This window comes from Heterodontus francisci, chromosome 30, assembly GCF_036365525.1.
Source record: "Heterodontus francisci isolate sHetFra1 chromosome 30, sHetFra1.hap1, whole genome shotgun sequence".
Classification (NCBI taxonomy): domain Eukaryota; kingdom Metazoa; phylum Chordata; class Chondrichthyes; order Heterodontiformes; family Heterodontidae; genus Heterodontus; species Heterodontus francisci.
This window is the reverse complement of record NC_090400.1, coordinates 62,515,618-62,541,856: the sequence shown is the minus strand read 5'-3', so window position 1 is coordinate 62,541,856 and position 26,239 is coordinate 62,515,618. Positions and strand designations below refer to the sequence as shown.

The 26,239-nt window shown below is 48.3% G+C and overlaps 2 protein-coding genes across 5 annotated transcripts in view; one reads left to right on the top strand and one right to left on the bottom strand.

The window, feature by feature from the left end:
- Positions 1-642: 642 nt before the first annotated feature.
- Positions 643-22,392, bottom strand: tmem199 (transmembrane protein 199). The gene is made up of 7 exons (XM_068010828.1): positions 21,828-22,392; positions 21,157-21,415; positions 19,222-19,295; positions 17,982-18,071; positions 17,804-17,846; positions 16,327-16,439; positions 643-1,929 (listed from the first exon to the last, which is right to left on the bottom strand). Exons 2-7 carry the CDS (start codon positions 21,356-21,358, stop codon positions 1,834-1,836), a joined length of 618 nt encoding a protein of 205 aa, XP_067866929.1. The 5' UTR covers positions 21,359-21,415; positions 21,828-22,392; the 3' UTR covers positions 643-1,833.
- poldip2 (polymerase (DNA-directed), delta interacting protein 2) overlaps positions 21,884-26,239 on the top strand; it is a 94,717-nt gene continuing 90,361 nt past the window's right edge. For 3 of the 4 annotated variants that reach the window (XM_068010826.1, XM_068010825.1, XM_068010824.1), the window contains exon 1: positions 21,884-22,283. In XM_068010826.1, the coding sequence (XP_067866927.1) occupies positions 22,150-22,283 (134 nt within the window). In that variant the 5' untranslated portion in view covers positions 21,884-22,149. The remainder of the gene's footprint in view (positions 22,284-26,239) is intronic. The other variant, XM_068010827.1, reaches the window with a different exon arrangement.

Below are 26,239 nucleotides of genomic sequence, written 5' to 3'. Positions count from 1 at the left end.
TGCCGTCAGGGGGACCGTCCGCCGTGATTGCCTGCCCCTCTTCTGCGGTTACGTTTGTGCCTGGGTGTCCCTGGAGAAGGAGCATGCGGTGTCCGCAGGTACGCTTGAGGCCTTCCGCGACCGGTGGGCACCGCAGAGACTGGAGTGCATCATCGATGCCGAAAATGGCAATTTAATTTAAATTTTGTTTTATTTATTTGATTTGAATAAAGTTATTTTTAAAATCTATATGAGGGGCACCTGAGGAATAAAGGCCCCTCGACATAACATACATAAAAGGGGCCTGGGGTATAAAGGCTACCTTAAAAAAAAAGGGGCTAGATACAGAGTAAAGCTCCCTCTACACTGTGCTCATGAAACATATTTGAAATGTAGTCACTGTTGTAATGTAGGAAACAGAGCAGAAAATTTCACAGCAAGATCACACAAACTGTAATTAACTGTAATCAGATTTTAAAAAGTGATTTTGGTTGAGGGATAAATATTGGTTCATATCTCCACTGTTGGTTAAGTGACTGAGCATTTCATATTGGATACACAGAAATACAATTTATGTGGGTTTCTCAGTAGTTTGGTGAATGTTCAGCCTGGTGATAGGTTTCATATGTCACACACTCAGCTCACCATTGTAAAACACATCAGTAAATGAGAAAATGAAAATTTATTTCACAATGGTCATTTGCTTAACATTTTATAAAATTTCCAGACACTGATAGCCAGACTGTTCAGTTCCAAACCAGGCAGCTCCAACCAGGAACCATGGGTAACCCTATCTGGGTGACAGCTCCAACCAGGAACTGGGGGTAACCCTAACCGGGCGGCCCCAGTGAGCTCTTGATCTTAGAAAAAGTACTGATAGGAGGGTGGGCATTGGCCCCCACTCCATTGACACCAGGCATTTGGTATTACCTCTCCTACCTACCCGTACCCCACTCCCCCTCCCAGCATACACCCTCCCCAATCCTGGCCATACTTCACCCCGCCACTCCCCCATGACCTCGCCCATGCACCCAAATTCAGCTCTGCAAATGGCTCCTCTCGGTTCCAGCTCAGTGCAGTATCAACCCAGTGCACCCGATCCCAAAACTGTTCCAGAACTTGGTACAAGGTTTAGGGGACACAGGGTGAACGTTTTGGACAAAAGATGCATGGGGAATATGAGGAAGCACTTTTTCATGCAGCGGATAGTAATGACCTGGAACTCGCTGCCCACAAGGGTGGTGGAAGCGGAGACGATCAATGGCTTCAAGAGGAAGTTGGATGGTCACCTGAGAGAAATAGACTTGCAGAACTACGGGGATTGAACCGGGAAGTGGGATTGACAACATAGCTACGTGGAAGGCCGGCATGGATTTGATGGGCCGAATGGCCTCCTTCTGTGCTGTAAATGATTACGATTCTAGTGCAGTCGTGCTGGGCCTCGACTCGTAACCCACAGGTTGATTCGGAGTTGTGAAACTGAATTTAATAGAAAAAAAGTGACCATGATATCTGATGGATTGTTGTAAAAATCCAACTGATTCATTAATGTCCTTCAGAACCTGCTATTCTCACCCAGTCTGGTCGGTACTTGACTCTAGTCCCACAATATCTGGTTAAATCCTTAACTCCCCCAAAGTGGCAAATAAAGTGGAATGAATTAAATTTTGCTTATATCAGGTATCTAGCACAAAGTCAGAATTTATAATGAGAAGCTTCAAACATCCCCACAATATGCAGCATCACATGAACCAGTTTACGAAGCAGATCCCGGTTAAACACAGAGCCAATGGAACACAAATCGTGTCCTGTTAAATGAGATGCGGTGACAACACAGGGTTATTCAGCAGTGTGCTACATCTCTCCCAGCTCTCCTTCCATTGTCCGCACAAGCACATAGAGTTCTGCAAAACCCACCACGGAGGCCACAATCAGTGCAGAAAGAACGCGCTGCGAGAGACAGAGAGAGAGAGAACAAGTCACACAGCAAACAGAGAATGTGTCAGCCCTGTTCCTGGGTCTCGGAGCACTGAATTCCACTGAGTGCCCTACCTCAGCACAAGGTATTACCGGTAACACACGTTCACTCATTGCATGTATCAGATTCCTTCAGTTATATTCCGCAGAGTAAAGCATTTGACCCACAAGCAGTCAGTCATATTCTGTGTAAACAGTTATCATATCTTATACAGGTACTTATACAACTTGACCGGCGAAATTCAGAAACACCCACATTCCCACAGGGATCACCTGGATTGTATTCGGAAACAGACCCTCCGCCACGAGCCCTCCCATCAAAACCCATCCCTCTGCCACTAACTCCCATCAAAACCCATCTCTCTGCCACTAACTCCCATCAAAACCCAGGCCTGTCACTAACTCCCATCGAAACCCTTTGCTCTGCCACTAACCTTCCCATCGAATGCCAATACTTCTGCCAGTAACTTGCATCAAAACTCACCCCTCTGCCACTAACTCTCCCATCGATACACATCCCTCTGCCACGAACACCCATCAAAACCCATCCCTCTGCCACGAACCCTCCCATCGAAACAACCAGACTTTGCCCATTCACAAATGTTCATGGACCAGAAAGGGGCCATTTTCCCCATCGAAACCCATCCCCCTGCCACGAACCCTCCCATCGAAACCCATCCCTTTGCCACTAACTCCCATCAAAACCCATCCCCCTGCCACGAACCCTCCCATCGAAACCCATCCCTTTGCCACTAACTGCCATCAAAACCCATCCCTTTTCCACTAACTCCCATTGAAACCCATCGAAACCCATCCCTCTGCCACTAACTCCCATCGAAACCCATCCCTCTGCCACTAACTCCCATCGAAATCCATCCCTCTGCCACTAACTCCTATCAAAACCCATCCCTCTGCCAGAAACTCCCATCGAAACTCATCCCTTTGCCACTAACTCCCCCATCAAAACCCATCCCTTTGCCACTAACTCCCCCATCAAAACCCATCCCTTTGCCACTAACTCCCCCATCAAAACCCATCCCTTTGCCACTAACTCCCCCATCAAAACCCATCCCTTTGCCACTAACTCCCCCATCAAAACCCATCCCTTTGCCACTAACTCCCATCAAAACCCATCCCTTTGCCACTAACTCCCATCAAAACCCATCCCTTTGCCACTAGCTCCCATCAAAACCCATCCCTTTGCCACTAACTCCCCCATCAAAACCCATCCCTTTGCCACTAACTCCCATCAAAACCCATCCCTTTGCCACTAACTCCCACTGAAACCCATCGAAACTCATCCCTTTGCCACTAACTCCCCCATCAAAACCCATCCGTTGCCACTAACTCCCATCAAAACCCATCCCTTTGCCACTAACTCCCATCAAAACCCATCCCTTTGCCACTAACTCCCCCATCAAAACCCATCCCTTTGCCACTAACTCCCATCAAAGCCCATCCCTTTGCCACTAGCTCCCATCAAAACCCATCCCTCGGCCAGTAACTCTCCCATCGAAACACACCCCTTTGCTACTAACTCCCATCAAAACCCATTCCTCTGCCACTAACTCCCATCAAAGCCCATCCCTTTGCCACTAGCTCCCATCAAAACCCATCCCTCGGCCAGTAACTCTCCCATCGAAACACACCCCTTTGCTACTAACTCCCATCAAAGCCCATCCCTCTACCAATAACTCCCATCGAAACCCATCCTTCTACCACTAACTCCCATCAAAACCCATTCCTCGGCCAGTAACTGCCATCAAAACCATTCCTCGGCCAGTAACTGCCATCAAAACCCATCCCTCTGCCTCTATCTCCCATCAAAACCCATTCCTTTGGCCACCAACCCTCTGCCACTAACTCCCATCAAAACCCATTCCTCGGCCACTAACTCCCATCAAACCCCATCCCTCTGCCACCATCTCCCATCAAAACCCATTAGTCGGCCACTAAATCCCATTAAAACCCATTCCTCGACCACTAACACTCCCATCGCAACCCATTCCTTGACCACTAACACTCCCATCGAAACCCATTCCTCGACCACTAACACTCCCATCGAAACCCATTCCTCGGCCACGAACTCTTCCATCAAAACCCATCCCCCTGCCACGAACCCTCCCCTCAAAGCCCACCCCTCTGCCACTAACTCCCATCAAAACCCATCGCTCTGCCACTATCTCCCATCAAAACCCATCCCTCTGCCACTAACTCTCCCCTGGGCAGACAGGTGGCAGATGAAGTTCAATGCAGAGGAATGTGAAGTGATTCATTTTGGTAGGAGGGACATGGAGAGACAATATAAAATAAAGGGTACAATTCTAAAGAGGGTGCAGGAGCAGAGGGACCTGGGAGTATATGCGCTAAGTCACTGAAGGTGGCAGGTCTGGTTGAGAGAGCAGTCAATAAAGCATACAGTATTTATTAATAGGGGCATAGAGTACAAGAGCAAGGAAGTTGTGTGGCACTTATATAAGACACTAGTTCAGCCTCAGCTGGAGTATTGCGTTCAGTTCTGGGCACCGCACTACAGGAAAGACGTGAGGGCTTTGGAGAGAGTACAGAAAAGATGCACGATAATGGTTCCAGGGATGAGGAATTTCAGTTTTGTAGATAGATTGGAGAAGCTAGGACTGTTTTCCTTGGAGAAGAGAAGGCTGAGAGGTGATTTGATAGAGGTATTCAAAATCATGAGGGGTCTGGACAGAGTGATAGAGAGAAACTGTTCCCACTTGTGGAAGGATCAAGAATGAGAGGGCACAGATTTAAAATATTTGGTAAAAGGAACAAAAATGAGATGAGGAAAAACTTTTTCACGCAGCGAGTGGTTAAGATCTGGAATGCACTGTCTGAGAATGTGGTGGAGGCAGGTACAATTGAAGTATTCAAAAAGGGAATTAGAAAGTTATATGAAAATGAAGAATGTGCAGTTATGGGGAGAAGGTGGGGGAATGGAATTGCTCTTTCAGAGAGCCAGTACGGATATGATGGGCCAAATGGCCTCCTTCTGCACTGTAACAATTCTGTGTCCATGCCGGCTCTCTACAAGAGCAACTTACCTAGTTCCATTGCCCTGATTTTTCCCAAAGCCCTGCAAATTGTTTCTCTTCAGATAATTAGCAATTCCCTTTTGAACGCCACGATTGAGTTGCCTCCACCACACTCTCAGACAGTTCATTCCAGATCCTAAACACTCACTGAACCTGCCTCCACCACACTCTCAGGCAGTGCATTCCAGATCCTAAACACTCACTGAACCTGCCTCCACCACACTCTCAGACAGTGCATTCCAGATCCTAAACACTCACTGAACCCGCCTGCACCACACTCTCAGGCAGTGCATTCCAGATCCTAAACACTCACTGAACCTGCCTCCACCACACTCTCAGACAGTGCATTCCAGATCCTAAACACTCACTGAACCTGCCTCCACCACACTCTCAGGCAGAGCATTCCAGATCCTAAACACTCACTGAACCTGCCTCCACCACACTCTCAGACAGTGCATTCCAGATCCTAAACACTCACTGAACCTGCCTCCACCACACTCTCAGACAGTGCATTCCAGATCCTAAACACTCACTGAACCTGCCTCCACCACACTCTCAGGCAGTGCATTCCAGATCCTAAACACTCACTGAACCTGCCTCCACCACACTCTCAGGCAGAGCATTCCAGATCCTAAACACTCACTGAACCTGCCTCCACCACACTCTCAGACAGTGCATTCCAGATCCTAAACACTCACTGAACCTGCCTCCACCACACTCTCAGACAGTGCATTCCAGATCCTAAACACTCACTGAACCTGCCTCCACCACACTCTCAGGCAGTGCATTCCAGATCCTAAACACTCACTGAACCTGCCTCCACCACACTCTCAGACAGTGCATTCCAGATCCTAAACACTCACTGAACCTGCCTCCACCACACTCTCAGGCAGTGCATTCCAAATCCTAAACACTCACTGAACCTGCCTCCACCACACTCTCAGGCAGTGCATTCCAAATCCTAAACACTCACTGAATCTGCCTCCACCACACTCTCAGGCAGAGCATTCCAGATCCTAAACACTCACTGAACCTGCCTCCACCACACTCTCAGGCAGTGCATTCCAGATCCTAAACACTCACTGAACCTGCCTCCACCACACTCTCAGGCAGTGCATTCCAGATCCTAAACACTCACTGAACCTGCCTCCACCACACTCTCAGACAGTGCATTCCAGATCCTAAACACTCACTGAACCTGCCTCCACCACACACTCAGACAGTGCATTCCAGATCCTAATACATGATTGATATATGTCCAACTCAGGACTGTGAGGGGAACAATGATGTTCCCCTGACACTGCTGCTCTTGCCCACCTTAACAGTAGGGGGTCACAGGGAAAGGAGGAGCTCTCGAGTTAACCTTAGTGAGTTGCTGCAGGGCAACCTACAGATTGGACACCGTGCAGCCATGGTGTGCTGCGGGAAGGGGTGAATATCGCGTCCAATGACAGGCACACCGATCAAGCGAACCACTCTGTCCCAGATGGTGTGGAGTTTTGTGTTGCTGAGAATGCACCATCCAGGTGAAAAGTGAATATTCCTTCACACTCCAGATTTGAGCCCTGAAGATGGTTTTGGGGAGTCAGGAGGTGAGTCACTCATCGCTGAATATCCAGCCTCTGCCCTGCATTTGGAGCCATGGTGTTGAGATGGCTGCTCCTGGTCAATGGTCCTGACAAGATGTTGATGGTGGGGAAGATGGCTGTGCTTTCTGCTGTTGGAGAAAGTTATTATCTGGAACTTTTGTGACGTTACAATTCACTTTTCAGCCCAAGTCTGGATATTCAGCTGGCCTTGCTGTTGGCTCGGATGGGGTACTTCATTATCAGAGGCGTTGTGAAGGGAGCTGAACTCAGGAATCAGTGAATAGCCCCACTCCTGACCTTATGGTGGAGGACAGATTATCTTCAGCATTACAGCTGGGATATTATTAAGGCACAGAGCCTTTTCTGTGTCCAGTGCACTTACTATATTAACTGACCCATCAAAGCCCATTTTGCTAATGTATTAACCCTCGCATCATAGTATTTACTGTAAGTCCTCTCCTATAGGTGTGTCTTACTTAATGGTAATATTCATAGAATCATAGAATTGTAGAGCACAACAGCAGCCGTTGTGGCTAGTCGTGCCTGCGTCGATTCTTTGAAAGCACTTTCCAATTTAGTCCCACAACCTAGCTTTTTCCCCCATGACCTTGCAAATTCGTTCTCTTCAAGTACATGTCCAATTGCCCTTTGACATTCCTTTGGAATCTGATTCTATCACCCTTTCAGGTAATGTGTTCCAGATCAGAACAATCCTTTAAGTGAGAACAATTCTCCTCATCTCCCCTCTAATTCTGTTGCCAATTATTTAAAATCTGTGACCTCTGGTTACCAACCCACTTGCCTGAGAAAACAATTTCTGTGTTTTTATCTCATCTATAACATTACTTTCTTCATTTTTTTCAATTTATTTCATGGGATGTGGGCGTCGCTGGCAAGCTCAGCATTTGTTGCCCATCCCTAATTGCCCTTGAGAAGGTGATGGTGAGCTGCCTTCTTGAATTGCTGCTGGGAAGTTCCAGGATTTTGACCCAGCGACAGTGAAGGAACAGCGATATAGTTCCAAGTCAGGATGGTGTGTGACTTGGAGGGTAACTTGCAAGTGGTGATGTTCCCACACATCTGCTGCCCTTGTCCTTCTAGATGGAAGAGGTCGTGGGTTTGGAAGGTGGTGCTGTTGAAGGAGGCTTGGCGAGTTGCAGTGCATCTTGTATATGGTACACGCTGCTGCCACTGTGAATTAGTGGTGGAGGGAGTGAATGTTGAAGGTGGTGGATGGGGTGCCAATCAAACGGGCTGCTTTGTCCTGGATGGTGTCAAGCTTCCCGAGTGTTGTTGGAGCTGCACCCATCCAGGCAAGTGGAGAGTACTCCATCACACTCCTGACTTAGGAACACAGGAACATTGGAGCAGGACTGGGCCATTCAGCCCATTAAGCCTGCTCCGCCATTCAGTATGATCATGGCTGATCATCCACTTCAATGCCTTTTTCCCCACACTATCCTCATATCCCCTTATGTCATTTGTATTTAGAAATCTGTCAATCTCTGCTTTAAACATACTCAATGACTGAGCTTCCACACCCTCTGAGGTCGAGAATTCCAAAGATTCACAGCCCTCTGAGTAAAGACATTTCTCCTCATCTCAGTCCTAAGTGGCTTCCCCCTTATTTTGAAATTGTGTCCCCTGGTTCTAGACTCCCCAGCCAGGGGAAACATCTTAGCTGCATCTACCCTGTCTATCCCTTTAAGTATTTTGTAGGTTTCAATTAGGTCACATCTCATTCTTCAAAACTCTACAGAATACAGGCCCAGTTTCCCCAATCTCTCTTCATAGGACAGTCCCGCCATCCCGGGAACAAGTCTGGTGAACCTTCGTTGCACTCCCTCTATGGCAATAATATCCTTCCAAAGGTAAGGGGACCAAAACTGCACACAGTACTCCAGATGTGGTCTAACCAAGGTTCTATACAATTGAAGCAAGACTTTGCTACTCCTGTACTCAAATCCTCTTGTGATAAAGGCTAACATACCATTAGCCTTCTTAACTGCTTGTTGCACCTGCATGTTAGCTTTCAGTGAATTATTGACAAGGACACCCAGGTGCCTTCGTACAGATACACTTTCTAATCTCTTATCATTTAAGAAATACTCTGCACATCTATTCCTCCTACAAAAATGGATAACCTCACATTTTACCATATGATATTCCATCTGCCACATTCTTGCCCACTCACTAAGTCTGTTCAAATCCCTTGAAGCTACTTTGCATCTTCCTCACAACACACATTCCCACCTAGTTTTGTGTCATCCGCGAACTTGGAAATACTACATTTGGTCCCCACATCCAAATCATTGATATATACTGTGAATAACTGGCCCCTGCTGTACCCGGGACCCGACGACATGTGTGTCGGATTCGGGTCAGGTCGGGTCCCTCTTCCGGGTCCGGCTTTCGGGTTCAGGTCGGGCCGGGTCGGGGTCGTGCTCAGGTCGGGCCGGAGACACACGGTAAGTGCTCTGCTGGTAAGTACTAAAAATAAAAAACTTACCTGAGTTGGGAGTCCGGAACAAAACTGAGCCTGTGCAGTGAGCGAGTGACATCACTATGACGTCATCACGCATGTGCTGCAGCTTCCTGGAGCTGCCCAGCCGGAAGGTAAGTAAAGGGATGGTCGGGTCAGGCTCGGGTCCGCTGTGGATCGGTCGGGTTTGGGTTGGGTTCTTTTTCACGACCTGAGTAGGCCTTTACCTCACTAGTCACAGCCTGCCAATGCGAGAATGACTCGTTTATTCCTACTCTCTGCTTTCTGCCTGTTAACCAATCCTTAATCCATGCCAGTATATTACCTCCTATCCCATGTGCTTTAATTTTGCTAAACAACCTCCTGTGGGGCACTTAAGAACATAAGAACTAGGAGCAGAAGTAGGCAATTCAGCCCCTCAAGCCTGCTCCGCCATTCAATACGATCATGGCTGATCTCATCTTGGCCTCACCCCCGCTTTCCTGCCTGTTCCCCATAACCCTTCAACCCATTACTAATTAAAAATCTGTCTATCAGTTCCTTAAATTTACTCAATATCGCGGCATCCACCGCACTCTGGGGTAGTGAATTCCACAGACTCATGAACCTTTGAGAGAAGTAATTTCTCCTCATCTCTGTTTTAAATCTGCTACCCTTTATCCTAAAATTATGACCTCTCATTCTAGATTGCCCCACCAGAGGAAACATCCTCTCTACGTCTGCTTTGTCAATCCCCTTAATCATCTTTTTACCTCAATTAGATCTCCTCTCATTCTTCTAAACTCTAGAGAGTAAAGGCCTAAACTGCTCAATCTCTCTTCATAAGACAAACCCCTCATCTCTGGAATCAATCTAGTGAACCTCCTCTGAACTGCCTCCAATGCAACTACATCTCTCCTCAAGTAAGGCGACCAAAACTGTACACAATACTCCAGGTGCGGTCTCACCAATGCCTTGTACAGTTGCAACAACACTTCCCTACTTTTATATTCTATTCCTTTAGCAATAAATACCAAAATTCCATTTGCCTTCCTTATTACCTGCTGCACCTGCATATTAGTTTTCTGCGATTCATGCACGAGGACACCCAGATCCCTCTGCACTGAAGCACTCTGAAGTTTCTCTCCATTTAGATAATAATTTGCCTTTCTATTCTTCCGACCAAAATGGATAACCTCACACTTATCCACATTAAACTCCATCTGCTAAATTTTGGCCCATTCACCTAACCTATGCATATCCATTTGTAAATTTCTTATTTCTTTATTGCAGCTTACTATCCCACCTATTTTAGTGTCATCTGCAAATTTGGCTATAGTACCTTCTATCCCTACATCCAAGTCATTAATATAGATTGTAAATAGTTGGGGCCCAAGGACTGAACCCTGTGGCACCCCACTAGTTACATTTTGCCCACCAGAAAAAGACCCATTTATCCCGACTCTGTTTTCTGTTGGTTAGCCAATCCTCTATCCAAGCTAATAAATTGCCCCTAACCCCATGTGATCTTACCTTGTGTATTACCCTTTTGTGTGGCACTTTATCAAATGTCTTCTGTAAGTCCAGATATACTACATCTACAAGATTCTCATTATCCACTTTGCTTGTCACAGCTTCGAAGGACTCTAGCAAATTAGTCAAACGCGATTTACCCTTCATAAAACCATGCTCACTCTGATGGATTGTGTTTTAACTTTATAAATGTCCTGTTTATTACTTCCTTAATAATGGATTCTAACAATTTCACAACAACAGATGTTAAACTAACTGGTCGATAGTTTCCTACTTTCTGCCTCCCTCCCTTTTTGAATACGATCCCTTTTTGATATTAGCTTTTTTCCAATCCACTGGAACCTTTCCCGCATACAGGGAATTTTGGAATATCATAACCAATGGATCCACTATCTCCGCTGCCACTTCCTTTAAGACCCTAGGATGTAGGCCATCAGGCCCTGGGGACTTGTCTGCCTTCAATCCCAATAGTTTGCTCAGTAATTTTTCCCTAGTGATGATGATTTTTCTAAGTTCCTCACTTTCTATAACCTCTGCATTACCTGTTACTATTGGGATGGTACTAGTGTCCTCCACCATGAAAACTGAGGCAAAATATTGATTTAATTTCTCCGCCATTTCTGTGTTCCCCTCTATTAACTCCCCAGTCTCATCCTCCAAGGGACCAACATTCACTTTAGATACTCTCTTCCCTTTTATATACTTATAGAAGCTTTTGCTATCCGTTTTTATATTTTGCGCTAGTTTTCTTTCATAATTTACCTTTTCTCTTTTTATTACTTTTTTAGTAACCCTTTGTTGATCTTTAAAAGTTTCCCAATCTTCCAGCCTGCCACTGGCCTTTGCAATATGGTATGCCTTAGTTTTTATCTTTATGTTATCCTTAATTTCCTTGCTTAGCCATGGATGTTTTTTCCCCCTCTTAGAATCTTTCTTCGTCTCTGGAATATACTTTAGTTGGGAGGAACTGAATATCTCCTTAAACATCTGCCACTGCTCATCAACTGTCCTATCTTTTAGTCTTCCTGCCCAGTCCACTAGGGCCAAATCTGTCCTCATGCCTATGTAATTACCTTTGTTTAACTCCAGAACGTTAGTGTGGGACTCCAGTTTCTCGCCCTCAAACTGAATTTGAAATTCTAGCATGCTATGATCACTCTTCCCTAGAGGATCCTTAACTATGAGATCATTACACAATACCAAATCTAGAACAGCCTGCTTCCTGGTTGGTTCCACAACATGTTGCTCCAAAAAACAATCTCTCATACATTCAATGAACTCTCCCTCGAGGCTACCTTTGCCAATTTGATTAATCAAGTCGAAATGCATATTAAAATCACCCATTATTATTGCCGTACCTTTCGTAGAAGGCCCCAGTATTTCCTGGTTTATACTGTGTCCCAATGCGGAACTACTGTTTGGGGACCTATAGATTATTCCCACCAGGGACTTCTTTCCTTTGCTATTTCTTATTTCTACTCAGACTGAGTCTACGTCTTGATCTCCAGTGCCTATATCATTTCTCAAAAGCCTTCTGAAAATCCAAGAATACCACGTCCACCAACTCCCCTTTATTAATTCTGTTAGTAACATCCTCAAAAAATTCCAACAGGTTCGTTAAGTATGATTTCCCATTCACAAATCCATGTTGGCTATGCCCAATCAGATTATTATTATCCAAATGTCCATTTATCACATCCTTTAGAATAGATTCTAGCATTTTCCCAATGACTGATGTAAGGCTAACAGGTCTGTAATTCCCTGTTTTCTCTCTCCCTCCCTTCTTAAATAGTGGGGTGACATTTGCAACCTTCCGATCTGCAGGAACCAGTCCAGAGTCTATAGAATTTTGGAAGATGATTACCAATACATCCACTATCTCCACAGCTACCTCTTTCAACACTCTGGGATGCAGAATATCAGATCCCGGGGGCTTATCAACCTTCAGCCCCATTAATTTCTCCAATACAACCTTCTAACTAATTTCCTTCAATTCCTCATTCTCCCTAATCCCTTGGATCTCTAATTCTAGGAGATTTCTTGTATCTTCCTCAGTGAAGACAGACATAAAGTAATCATTTAGCTTCTCTGCCATTTCTCTATTTCCCATTATAAATTCTCCTGACTCTGCCTGTAATGGACCCACATTTGTCTTAACCAAATGTTTCCTTTTTACGTACCTATAGAAGCTTTTACAGTCTGTTTTTTGCTAGCTTACGTTCATATTCTATTCTCCCTTTCTTTATCAATTTCTTCATCCTCCTTTGCTGTATTCTAAAATCCTCCCAAACTTCAGGTTTACTACTATTTCTGGCAACCTTATATGCCTTTTTTTAAATCTTATACAATCCTTAACTTCCTTTGTTATCCATGGTTGACTGCCTTTCCTTTTTGGGTTTTTGTGCCTTGAAGGAATGTATAGTTGCTGTAAACTGTGTAATATTTCTTTCAAGACTATCCATTGCCTATGTACTGTCAAACCTTTTAATGTATTTTCCCAATCCACCTCAGCCAATTTGCCCCTCATACCTTCATAATTTCCTTTGTTCAAATTTAACACCCTGGCTTCAGATTGAACTACCTCAATTTCAAACATAATGTAAAATTCTATCACATTATGGTCACTCATCCCTAAAGGTTCTTTTACAACAAGATTATTAATTAGCCCTTTCTCATTACATAATATTAGATCTAAAACAGCCTGTTCTCTAGTCGGTTCCTCAACATACTGCGCTAGAAAACCAACCCTAACACACTCCAGAAACTCATCCTCCACAGCATTAGTGCTCATTAGATTAACCCAGTCTATATGCAGATTGTTGTCACCCATGATTACTCTATTACCCATGCTGCATGCTTCTCTAATCTCTTGATTAATACCATGCCCCACACCACCACTACTGTTTGGTGGCCTATAAACAACTCCTACCAATGTTTGCTGCCCCTTGCTGTTTCTTAGCTCCACCCAAACAGATTCCACATTTTGTTCTTCTGATCTGAGATCCTCCCTTACTAATGTACTGATCCCATCCCTTCCTATCAGGACAACACCACCTCCTTTTCCTTTTTGCCTGTTCTTTCTAAATGTTGAACATCCTTGAGTATTCAGTTCCCAATCTTGGTCATCATGTAGCCACGTTTCCGCTATGGCAATCAGAGATCATACCGATTTACCTCTATTTGGGCTTTTAAATCATCGACCTTGTTACGAATGCTGCGTGCATTCAGGTAGAGTGCCCTTAACCATGTCTTCTTGACATTATTCTGCATTCTAAGCCTAGTTGATACTTGCCTTTGTTTTGCCTGCCTTCTAATGTTGCTTGCTACTTTTCTACCTCCTGTTACCAGCTTTACTTCCTTCCAATTTGAGCTACCCCTCAGGTTCCCATCGCCCTGACAAGCTAGTTCAAACCCTCCCCAACAGCACCAGCAAATTTCCCTGCGAGGATATTAGTTCCGGTCCTGTTAAGGTGTAGCCTGTCCATCTTGTACAGGTCGCACTTGCCCCAGAACTGGTCCCAATGCCTCAGAAATCTGATGCCTTCCTTCCTACACCAATTCTCCAGCCACGTGTTCAATCGATCAATCTTCCTATTCCTATGCTCACTAGCACGTGGCACTGGAGTAATCCTGAGATTACTGCTTTGGAGGTCCTGCTTTTTACTTTCCTTCCTAACTCCCTGAAATCTGCTTTCAGGACCTCATCCCTCTTCCTACCTATGTCATTGGTACCAATATAGACCACGACCTCTGGCTGTTCACCCTCCCCCAGAAGGATGTCCTGCAGTCGCTGTGACATCCTTGACCCTGGCACCAGGGAGGCAACACAGAATCCTGGAGTCACGTTTACTGCCGCAGAAATGCCTGCCTGATCCCCTTACTATCAAATCCCTATCACTATTGCTCTTCCACTCTTCTTCCTCCCTTCCTGTGCAGCTGAGTCATCCATGGTGCCACAGATTTTGCTCTGGCTGCACTCCCCCAAGGAACCATCACTCTCACCAGTATCCAAAATGGAAAACCGATTCGCAAGTAAGATAGACTCAGAGGACTCCTGCACTGCCTGCCTGGTTCTCTTAGACTGCCTGGCAGTACACATTCCTTCTCTGCCTGCATGCTCCGAACCTGCGGTGTGACCACCTCCCTAAACATGCCTAGTAGATGGTGGACAGGCTTTGGGGAGTTAGGAGGTGGGTTACTCGCTGCAGAACTTTGAGCCTCTGACCTGCTGTAGTAACCACAGTATTTATGTGGCTAGTCCAGTCCAGTTTCTGGTCAATGGTAACCCCCCCCAGGATGTCGATAGTGGAGGATTTAGCAACGGTAATGCCGTTGCATGTCAAGGGGAGATGGTTAGATTCTCTCTTGTTTGAGATGCTCATTACCTGGCACTTGTGTGGTGCGAATGTTACTTGCCACTTATCAGACCAAGTCTGAATGTTAGAACATAGAACAGTACAGGCCCTTCGGCCCACGATGTTGTGCCGAACCTTTAACCTACTCTAGGATCAAACTACCTACCTACCCTTCATTCTACTATCATCCATGTACCTATCCAAGAGTCGCTTAAATGTCCCTAATGTATCTGCTTCTACTATCACCGCTGGCAGCACATTCCACGCACCCACCACTCTCTGTGTAAAGAACCTACCTCTGACATCTCCCCGAAACCTTCCTCCAATCATCTTAAAATTATGCCCCCTGGTGATAGCCCTTTCCACCCTGGGAAAAGGTCTCTGACTATCCACTCTATCTTTGCCTCTCATCATCTTGTACCCCTCTATCAAGTCACCTCTCATCCTTCTTTGCTCCAATGAGAAAAGCCCTAGCTCCCTCAACCTTTCTTCGTAAGACATGCCCTCCAGTCCAGGCAGCATCCTGGTAAATCTCCTCTGCACCCTCTCTAAAGCTTCCACATCCTTCCTATAATGAGGCGACCAGAACTGAACACAATATTCCAAGTGTGGTCTAACCAGGGCTTTATACAACTGCAGCATAACCTCACGGCTCTTAAACTCAATCCCCCTGTTAATGAAAGCCAACACACCATACGCTTTCTTCACAACCCTATCAACTTGGGTGGCAAGTTTGAGGGATCTATGGACATGGATCCCAAGATCCCTCTGTTCCTCCACACTACCAAGAATCCTGTCTTTAAGCCTGTATTCTGCATTCAAATTCGACCTTCCAAAATGAATCACTTCACACTTTTCCAGGTTGAACTCCATCTGCCACTTCTCAGCCCAGCTCTGCATCCTGTCAATGTCCCGCTGCAACCTACAACAGCCTTCCACACTATCCACAACTCCAGCAACCTTCGTGTCATCGGCAAACTTGCTAACCCAGCCAGGTCTTGCTGTATGTGGGCACAGACTGCTTCAGTATTTGAGGAGTCGCGAATGGTGAACATTGTGCAATCATCAGTGAACAGCCCTACTTCTGACTTTCTGATGATGGGAAGGTCATTGATGAAGCAGCTGAAGATGGTTGGGCCTAGGACACTATCCTGAGGAACTCCTGCAGTGATGTCCTGGGGCTGAGATGATTGACGTCCAACAACCACAACCATCTTCCTTTGTGCTAGGTATGACTCTAACCAGTTGTATTTGATGATGTTCCCTCTCAACCTTCCCAAAGAGCTCATCCGTTACACTTGGATCAGTTGTGCTTCACCTTCTCCAGTGCCCATCAAACCTTTTGCTGTGTGGGGTACAACAAGTTCTGTCACACTCACCGCCGCTGTGTCCGTGAAGAGGTACTGACTGCCGAGGTACGTGCAGACAAATGCAGCCCCCACCGTCACCAGGAAGTTAAAGATGGTTACTACCACTGCCTTCACCGATCGCACTGTGTTAAACAAAACAGCAAAGTTTGGGAGAGCTCAGTGAGGCTTGAAGAGGCTATGAGCAGCACAGGTCAACAAAATTTAAAAGCAAAATACTGCAGATGCTGGAAACCTGAAAGAAAATCAGAAAATGCTAGAAATACTTAACAGGTCTGGCAGCATCTGTGGAGAAAAAAACAGAGTTAACGTTCCAGGTCTGTGACCTTTCATCAAAACTGGGAAAAGTGAGAAATGTAATAGATTTTGAATAAGTAAAAAGGTGAGAGGATGAGAGGAACAACAAAAGGGAAGGTGTGTGACTGGGTGGAGGGCAGGAGAGATTAAATGACAAAAAGTTTCATGGTACAAAGCCAAAGGGAGTGGTAATGGGGCGGGTAAAGAAACAAAAGATATGACTGGATGAGGTGTAAATGGCAGGGTAGCAGCCATCTGAATACAAAGCAAAGGGATTAACAAAATAACAAGAAAAAAAAAAGCAAAAAAAAAAAATCACAAAATAAAATGGGGGCAGATGTTATGATCTAAAATAGCTGAACTCAGTGTTGAGTCCAGAAGGCTGTAAAGTGCCCAGTCTAAAGATGAGGCGCTGTTCCTCGAGCTCCCATTTTGTGCTTTGTTTTGCTAGTTTAGAGCAAAATTCAACACCACAAACACTTCTTTACAATAAAGACATCACCCACTGGGGGGCAGAGAGTTTTAAAGCACTACTGACACAGAGTCTATTAAACAGAAGCAAATTTAAGCAAACCTTCCCAACTCATTACAGGCTCAAGGGATCGAGCTCCCACTTCCCAAGCAGACACATAGAGAGGTCGAGTCCAAAAGCATCCACCATTTGAATTCCATCCTCGCCATTACCCAGGACAGCATTGGTGCAGGAAATATGTTTGACACATGAACAGCTCCTGTCCTACTCCACTGTAACCTGACAGAGAGCAGGGAGCGATGGCTCCAATATCTTATTTTGTTTGAATTTTGTGTTCAGCAAGACAAAGGATGTTTGTGTCTGGGAGACAGAACACTTCTATTTCAAGCACACAGTCTCAACATCAAACACTCAGAGATCAGGTACAATGGGTGAGATAGAGAGCGAATCACCTCCATTCTGTCCATCCAATGCTCCAGGCCGAGGTGTAGAATGGTTGGACGTAAAGCTCCCTTTACAATTCCCCAAGAGTTCCCATTACTGTCCCAGTGTGACCGTTAAATCATTCCACACTGCCAATTTAGTGCTGAATCTAGAGGCAGTTTGGGGTCATGAATCTGTAGACACTGGGGAGCTTGGTGTGAGACTGCCCAACTCAATTCATGTCGTGCCCTTTGAAGAAAAGGAAACCAATCCAGAGTAAACATGTCAGCCTCTCACCTTGTCTTCCCAAATCTCCTAGAGTGCCATACCGGTTTATCTGCTACAAAAAGGGAAACAAAGGAAAATTATGATGAGGGTGTAATTTCATTCACAGAGGGAGTGCTCTTTTGCTGCAGACTAGACCAGACGATCACAAGAGAAGCGGAATCAGAAACGCTGGGATAGATTACAACACCTGGCAGTTGACATTTTTGGTAATCCGTCTGTATTCCTCGTTTGCAAGCTTTGCTTTGATCTTCTCCAATCTGGCCACCAGCTCTGGATTCTGAAAGAGACGGGCATGTGATGTGAGAAAAGGGCCTTTTAACATTTCAGAACTGATTAACCTCCAACAAGATAAGACTCACCCACCCAATTTTCCCTCCCCCTCCCACCCCGAATGTGCCAACTCCTGTTTGAATACATTCCCATGGGTGCTGTTATGCACGAATACCTCAGCCAAGTGTCTCTACATGCCAGTCTGGAGAGTCAACAGGTTATTTGTCTGTGTGAGGTGGAAGCACAGGTGAGTGTGCTCTTGGCCTCAGCATTCACACACATGCATATGCCAGTATGAATCAGTGGATAGTGATCAGCAGCTGGAACACCGCTGGATTTTTGCACAGGAATGTTGCAGCTGAGACCAGCTAATTCAGCACAGGCAGCGAGAGTTGGATGACAGCTACGATTCACCTCTTAAAAGCACCCTTGCTCACTTTCTGCACTCTTGTGGCCAGGAATTGATCAGTGATTGGTAGACACAATGTAAAGCTCAACACTGGCACAGCTTTAAAAGCTCACAATTTAACTGCCACCAGTGACAGCCTTACATTAAACCTCAATCACTGACCACCTCAGCTCCATATTAAAAATAAACTTTTCTGCTTCGACCTCCACTTAGAACATGCAATACCCAGACAGCCATTTATACTGGGGAGTTTGGGGGCCCAATGCTTTTAGTACAGGGAATTTCAAGTATTTAAAAAAAAAGACTGATTAATCCAGGTGAAAAGTCAAGGGGCAGAGTGCAGGCCAGCACCAGGTGGAACAGAGCAGGACGAGGATGAAGTAAATCTGATGCATGACACCAAGTTTGGGTTTTAAAGGACAGAGATGTGAGGAGTTCCACTCTTGGGCGAGAGTTATGATTTCAACACAGGAAGATGGTTTAGTGCAGTGATCTTGAGGTTCAGAAGCTTATCAAAACAGCAACTGCTTACAACAGCATTCCTCGAAGAAACATTGTGCGACTGAATAAAATACGTTCACATTTATACAAATAAACCATCACATTCTCCAGAATAATGGAATTGGCAATTTCTGTCACACATCAGGTACAAACCAATGCTTCTAATTGTTTAGATTACGGGGAATGACCCTCCCCCTCAGGCTGTGCAGGAGGCCGATTCCCAGTCAGTATTCTAACCCATACTGACCCTCTCTGGCAGTTTCACTTCTGGTGTAAATATTTCTGCTCCTTCCAGAAGTTCATGTAGATACACAGGGAACCCTGCAGACAAAACAACAACAACTACTTATATTTATATAGCACCTTTAATGTAATAAAACATCCCAAGGTGCTTCACAAAGACATTATAAAACAAATAATGACACTGAGCCACATAAGGAGATACTAGGTCAGGTGTCCAAAAGCTTGGACAAAGAGGTAGGTTTTAAGGAATGTTTTAAAGGAGGAAAGCGAGGTGGACAGGCGGAGAGGTGTAGGGAGGGCATTCCAGAGTTTAGGGTGCAGGCAACTGAAGGCACAGCCACCAATGGTGCAGGATTAAAATTGGGTATGTACAAGAGGCCAGGAACGCAGAGCAGGGGAGGGGCGGGGAGATCTGATTGAAATGTACAAAATTTTGAGGGGCCTGTATAGAGTGGATTTGAAGGGTCTATTCACCTTAGCAGAGAGGTCAGTGACGAGGGGCCATAGATTTAAAATGATTGGTAGAAAGATTAGAGGGAAGATGAAAAAAATTTTCATCCAGAGGGTGGTGTGGTCTGGAACTCACTGCCTCAACAGCCCACTTCACTCTCCCTCCTGAGTCAGAAGTTGTGGATTCATTGCTGCACTGTGAGAGGCGCAGCAGTGAGGGAGCCCTGCACTATTGGAGGGACTGTCCTTCGGAGTAGATGCTTAATTGAGGCTTTGTCTGACAGATTTTATGGACATTAAATATCCCCCTGCTTTTACTGCACGTGAGAAACATGCATATATATACATATAATATATATGCATGGTTAGACCTTCATATAACTTTGTAAAATAAATTTCACTCCAGTTTGATGTGAAGATATGCATCTTAATTTTAGATAGTTTGAGTAGACTGTAGAGACTGAGTGTGAGGCTATGATACAGATGCACTTGTGAAAAATATAAAGAACCAGAATTTATTTAGTGTCTACTGCATCCTTGGGACATCCCAAAGTTTCCCACAAATAAACTGCTTTTGAAGCAAAGTCACTGTTTTAATATAGGCTCACACAACAGCCAATTGCACATAGCAAGTTTTCACAATAAACAGGGTTCCGAAGAAGGGTCGCTGACCCGAAACGTTAACTTTGCTTCTCTTTCCACAGATGCTGCCAGACCTGCTGAGTGATTCCAACATTTCTTGTTTTTGTTTCACAATAAACTGTTGGGATGAATGGCCAGATGCTGTGTTTAGTGATGTCGGATCAAGAAGGAATGGTGGGCAAGGCACAAAAAGCAAAATACTGCAGCTGCTGGAAATCATAGAATCAGAAAATGCAGGAAATATCTCCCAAAATTAGTAGACAAAGAATAATTGAAATAGTTATGAAAAACAAGACTTTTATTGTAGATAGAAACAGAAAATGCTGGACATGCAGCATCTGTAGAGAAAAACAGTTAACATTTCCATTCAATGACCTTTCATCAGACCTAGGCTGGACCCTGTTCAATAAAAAGACTTTGATTATCCTGTTCACATCTTCAAGATGTCAGCAGAGCCTAGTCCAAATTTGGGCAGATGGCAAAACTAGTCAGGAACTAGTATACAGCAGCTGGTAAAGCCTGGCTACCTGACCCGAGCCCGACTAGACCCAACTACACGTGTCGGGCTCGGCTCGGGTCTATATTTCAAGTCCAGCATTTGGGTTCGGGTCAGATCGGGCTGGACAGTGTTGTTTCCGGGAAGTCACGGGATCAGGACCATGATTTCCCACAACGCCAGCTGCAGGAATAGTCTGCTGCTGGAATGGATGAACGATATTCATGTTGGGTCTGGTTGGGCGCAAAAAAAAATTAAAGGGCTCAGGTTTTCATTTTATACCCAAGCCAGGCTTTAGCAGCTGGTACGTTCAGGCTGGTCAACCCAGAGGCAACTAACTCGACCACTGACCTTTCTCTTGTAAGAATTTGTGAAGTTTTCTCAGCAGGGCGAAGGGGACTGTGTGAGGGGAATGGGTACTGTTGAGACAGGTCTCGAGCTCAGAGCGAAGATCCTCAGGTATAGAATGATCCTCAGGTATAGAATGATCCTCCTTCAGGACAAGGTCGAGTTGCTGCTGGAAGCAATCTCTGACTCTCAGAGCACATGCCATACTTGTTCTCACCCTGAACAACCCAAACCGGATCAAGCGGGGCAGCAAGGAGAAAATCTGGGGGCAGCAATTCACCAACACACATGAAAAACAAGCAAACTAAAAAGCACGGCAATTATTTGAAAAGGAACTTCACTAAACACTTATTTTAAATGCAACGTCACAGAAAATATTTCATTGCAGTCCTTGAGTCACATAGAAACCATTCTAATTAAATAATTAATTTAATGGGTCTATTGTAAGAGTTCAATCGAAGCAATAGGGAAAATCCTTTCGGCTAAACGATAAAAAAGGCATTGAAATTTGTAAACTCGATAAAGCGAACGTAAATGATCATTAGACACGCACATTATATAATATACAAATTTTCAGTATTAAATCTCACAATATATTTTCAACTAATAAATCAGAAACTCCTCGTTACTTTATTTTATTCTATATGAACAAACAGCCGAACTGCTGCTCTGACCTTGCACTGACTCCTCGGCGCAGGCTTTAGGCCCCGCTAGGCCCGTCCCCATGGCAACGCGCCAGGCCGGGGCCATCTTTGTTAGGGGCAGCGTCCGAGAGCGGCCGCGGGAGAGGCGCCTGCAGCCGACAGAGCAGAACGGGGTATCTGGAGCCGCAGCCGGGCCTGAATCAGGCAGCATCAGCCGAGGCCCCAGCAGGAGTGACGGCACAGGAGGGCGGACCCGCGCTCTGATTATTTCCCTCCACCGGAGATTGGCCGAGTGTCCGGGCGCCGCCAGACCGAGAGTCAAGCCGGAACCCAGAGGCCAGCGCTCAGTGCGATGGCGGCCCCGGCCCTAAGGAGATGCTTCTCGGCCTTGGCCAGAAACCCCGCCACTGCGGCCAGGGCTCTGGCCGCCTGTTTGGTCTGTAGTATCGGCCAGCGCCAGCAGCACGCCCGGCTCCTCTCATCCAGGTAAGCGTGTGGCCTCAAGACAGGCCCCGGTTTTAGGGGACACGGGGGGAGGGAAAGCGACTCAGCATGATCACCGGCCCGGGCAGGCCAACATGGAGAGTTAGACTTCTCGCCTTTCTCCCCCCCCCCCTCTCTTTCTCCCCCCCCCCCTCTCTTTCTCCCCCCCCCCCTCTCTTTCTCCCCCCCCCCCCTCTCTTTCTCCCCCCCCCCCTCTCTTCTCCCCCCCACCCTCTCTTTCTCCCCCCCACCCTCTCTTTCTCCCCCCCACCCTCTCTTTCTCCCCCCCACCCTCTCTTTCTCCCCCCCACCCTCTCTTCTCCCCCCCCCCCTCTCTTTCTCCCCCCCCCCCTCTCTTTCTCCCCCCCCCCCTCTCTTCTCCCCCCCCCCCTCTCTTTCTCCCCCCCCCCCTCTCTTCTCCCCCCCCCCCTCTCTTTCTCCCCCCCCCCCTCTCTTCTCCCCCCCCCCCTCTCTTTCTCCCCCCCCCCCTCTCTTTCTCCCCCCCCCCCTCTCTTTCTCCCCCCCCCCCTCTCTTCTCTCCCCCCCCCTCTCTTTCTCCCCCCCCCCCTCTCTTTCTCCCCCCCCCCCTCTCTTTCTCCCCCCCCCCCTCTCTTCTCCCCCCCCCCCCTCTCTTCTCCCCCCCCCCCTCTCTTTCTCCCCCCCCCTCTCTTTCTCCCCCCCCCCTCTCTTTCTCCCCCCCCCCTCTCTTTCTCCCCCCCCCCTCTCTTTCTCCCCCCCCCTCTCTTTCTCCCCCCCCCCTCTCTTCTCCCCCCCCCCCTCTCTTCTCCCCCCCCCCCTCTCTTTCTCCCCCCCCCCCTCTCTTTCTCCCCCCCCCCCCCTCTCTTTCTCCCCCCCCCCCCTCTCTTTCTCCCCCCCCCCCCTCTCTTTCTCCCCCCCCCCCCCTCTCTTTCTCCCCCCCCCCTCTCTTTCTCCCCCCCCCCTCTCTTTCTCCCCCCCCCCTCTCTTTCTCCCCCCCCCTCTCTTTCTCCCCCCCCCTCTCTTTCTCCCCCCCCCTCTCTTTCTCCCCCCCCCCTCTCTTTCTCCCCCCCCCCTCTCTTTCTCCCCCCCCCCTCTCTTTCTCCCCCCCCCCTCTCTTTCTCCCCCCCCCCTCTCTTTCTCCCCCCCCCCTCTCTTTCTCCCCCCCCCCCTCTCTTTCTCCCCCCCCCCCTCTCTTTCTCCCCCCCCCCCTCTCTTTCTCCCCCCCCCCCTCTCTTTCTCCCCCCCCCCCTCTCTTTCTCCCCCCCCCCTCTCTTTCTCCCCCCCCCCTCTCTTTCTCCCCCCCCCCTCTCTTTCTCCCCCCCCCCTCTCTTTCTCCCCCCCCCCTCTCTTTCTCCCCCCCCCCTCTCTTTCTCCCCCCCCCCTCTCTTTCTCCCCCCCCCCTCTCTTTCTCCCCCCCCCCCTCTCTTTCTCCCCCCCCCCCTCTCTTTCTCCCCCCCCCCTCTCTTTCTCCCCCCCCCCTCTCTTTCTCCCCCCCCCCCCTCTCTTTCTCCCCCCCCCCCTCTCTTTCTCCCCCCCCCCCTCTCTTTCTCCCCCCCCCCCCTCTCTTTCTCCCCCCCCCCTCTCTTTCTCCCCCCCCCCCCTCTCTTTCTCCCCCCCCCCCTCTCTTTCTCCCCCCCCCCCCTCTCTTTCTCCCCCCCCCCCCTCTCTTTCTCCCCCCCCCCCTCTCTTTCTCCCCCCCCCCTCTCTTTCTCCCCCCCCCTCTCTTTCTCCCCCCCCCCTCTCTTTCTCCCCCCCCCCTCTCTTTCTCCCCCCCCCCTCTCTTTCTCCCCCCCCCCTCTCTTTCTCCCCCCCCCCCTCTCTTTCTCCCCCCCCCCTCTCTTTCTCCCCCCCCCCTCTCTTTCTCCCCCCCCCCTCTCTTTCTCCCCCCCCCCCTCTCTTTCTCCCCCCCCCCTCTCTTTCTCCCCCCCCCCTCTCTTTCTCCCCCCCCCCCTCTCTTTCTCCTCCCCCCCCCCTCTCTTTCTCCCCCCCCCCTCTCTTTCTCCCCCCCCCGCTCTCTTTCTCCCCCCCCCGCTCTCTTTCTCCCCCCCCCGCTCTCTTTCTCCCCCCCCCCCCGCTCTCTTTCTCCCCCCCCCCCGCTCTCTTTCTCCCCCCCCCCCGCTCTCTTTCTCCCCCCCCCCCCGCTCTCTTTCTCCCCCCCCCCCCGCTCTCTTTCTCCCCCCCCCCCGCTCTCTTTCTCCCCCCCCCCCGCTCTCTTTCTCCCCCCCCCCCGCTCTCTTTCTCCCCCCCCCCCGCTCTCTTTCTCCCCCCCCCCCGCTCTCTTTCTCCCCCCCCCCCCGCTCTCTTTCTCCCCCCCCTCTCTTTCTCCCCCCCCTCTCTTTCTCCCCCCCCCTCTTTCTCCCCCCCCCCCTCTTTCTCCCCCCCCCCCTCTTTCTCCCCCCCTCCTCTCTTTCTCCCCCCCCCCTCTCTTTCTCCCCCCCCCCCTCTCTTTCTCCTCCCCCCCCCTCTCTTTCTCCCCCCCCCCCTCTTTCTCCCCCCCCCCTCTCTTTCTCCCCCCCCCTCTCTTTCTCCCCCCCCCCCTCTCTTTCTCCCCCCCCCCCACCCACCCCGCTCTCTTTCTCCCCCCCCCCCACCCACCCCGCTCTCTTTCTACCCCCCCCCCACCCACCCCGCTCTCTTTCTCCCCCCCCCCACCCCGCTCTCTTTCTCCCCCCCCCCCACCCCGCTCTCTTTCTCCCCCCCCCCCTCTCTTTCTCCCCCCCCCTCTCTCTTTCCCCCCCCCCCTCTCTCTTTCCCCCCCCCCCTCTCTTTCTCCCCCCCCCCCCTCTCTTTCTCCCCCCCCCCCCCCCCCCCGCTCTCTTTCTCCCCCCCCCCCCCCCCCCACCCCGCTCTCTTTCTCCCCCCCCCCCCCCCCCCACCCCGCTCTCTTTCTCCCCCCCCCCCCCCCCCCCCCCCCCGGCTCTCTTTCTCCCCCCCCACCCCCCATTCACTCATTGCTAACTCCCAGGGATTTAGGAAACCAGTGACTGCAGACATGAATCGAACTATTCTCTGTGCCCATGTGATGTTTTTGATTTAAAGTCGAGATGATGTTGGGAATTGCACAATATATGGTGCTTCGTGGAAGTGTAAGTGGATAGCGCTGCAGTTGGTATGCTGCATGCTGTGAGCATTCATGCAGTGCGGGCTTGTCGAGAGTGTTTGTTCAGGCTGTTGCGCAGGGTTTGCAGTTTAAAACCCTGCAGCATGCTTCAGCAGTCTCAGCGGGTTTTTTAAATTGGTTCTCTGGAAGCGATTGATGTTGGCAAGGCTGGCATTTATTGACCATCCCTGGTTGCCCTGAGAATGTGGTGGTTGGCCTTCTCCTTGAACTGGTGCAGCCCTTGTGATAGTGCTATGTAGGGTAGGGGAAATTGCAAGACATTAACCCAGTGCCGATGAAGGAATGGTAATGTATGGGCCAAATAACTTCCCTCTGTGCCATATGATTCTATATTTGTCCAGGTCAGATAATTTGAAGGTGATCCCCAAGCTGCTCTTGTTTTCTTCTGTGGTAGACACTATGGGGCTGAGAGGCTCTGTTGAGGTAACTTTGGCGATTTGTTGCAGTGCATGCTGTACATTATATGTATGCTGCTGCCATGATGCTCTGGTAGTGTCGGCAGGGGGTGGATGATGAGTCCTCAGAATGGTGTAAATGAATGTTCAGGAACTGGCTGTCGGAGGCCCATTACAGATGGTTTTGAGTCTGCAATGTGCCTTTTTGAACTGCAGATATTACAGTGAAGGTTTCAGCACTGGACCAGTATTCGAACATACGAATTAGGAGCAGGAGTAGGCCACTCGGCCCCTCAAGCCTCTTCCGCCATTCAATAAGATCATGGCTGATCGATTGTAACCTCGTCTCCACATTCTATTTACCTCTGCCTTAAAAATATTCAAAGACTCTGCTTCCACTCCGTTTTGAGAAAGAGAATTTCAAAGACTCTTTGGAACTCATCTCATCTCTGTCTTAAATGGGT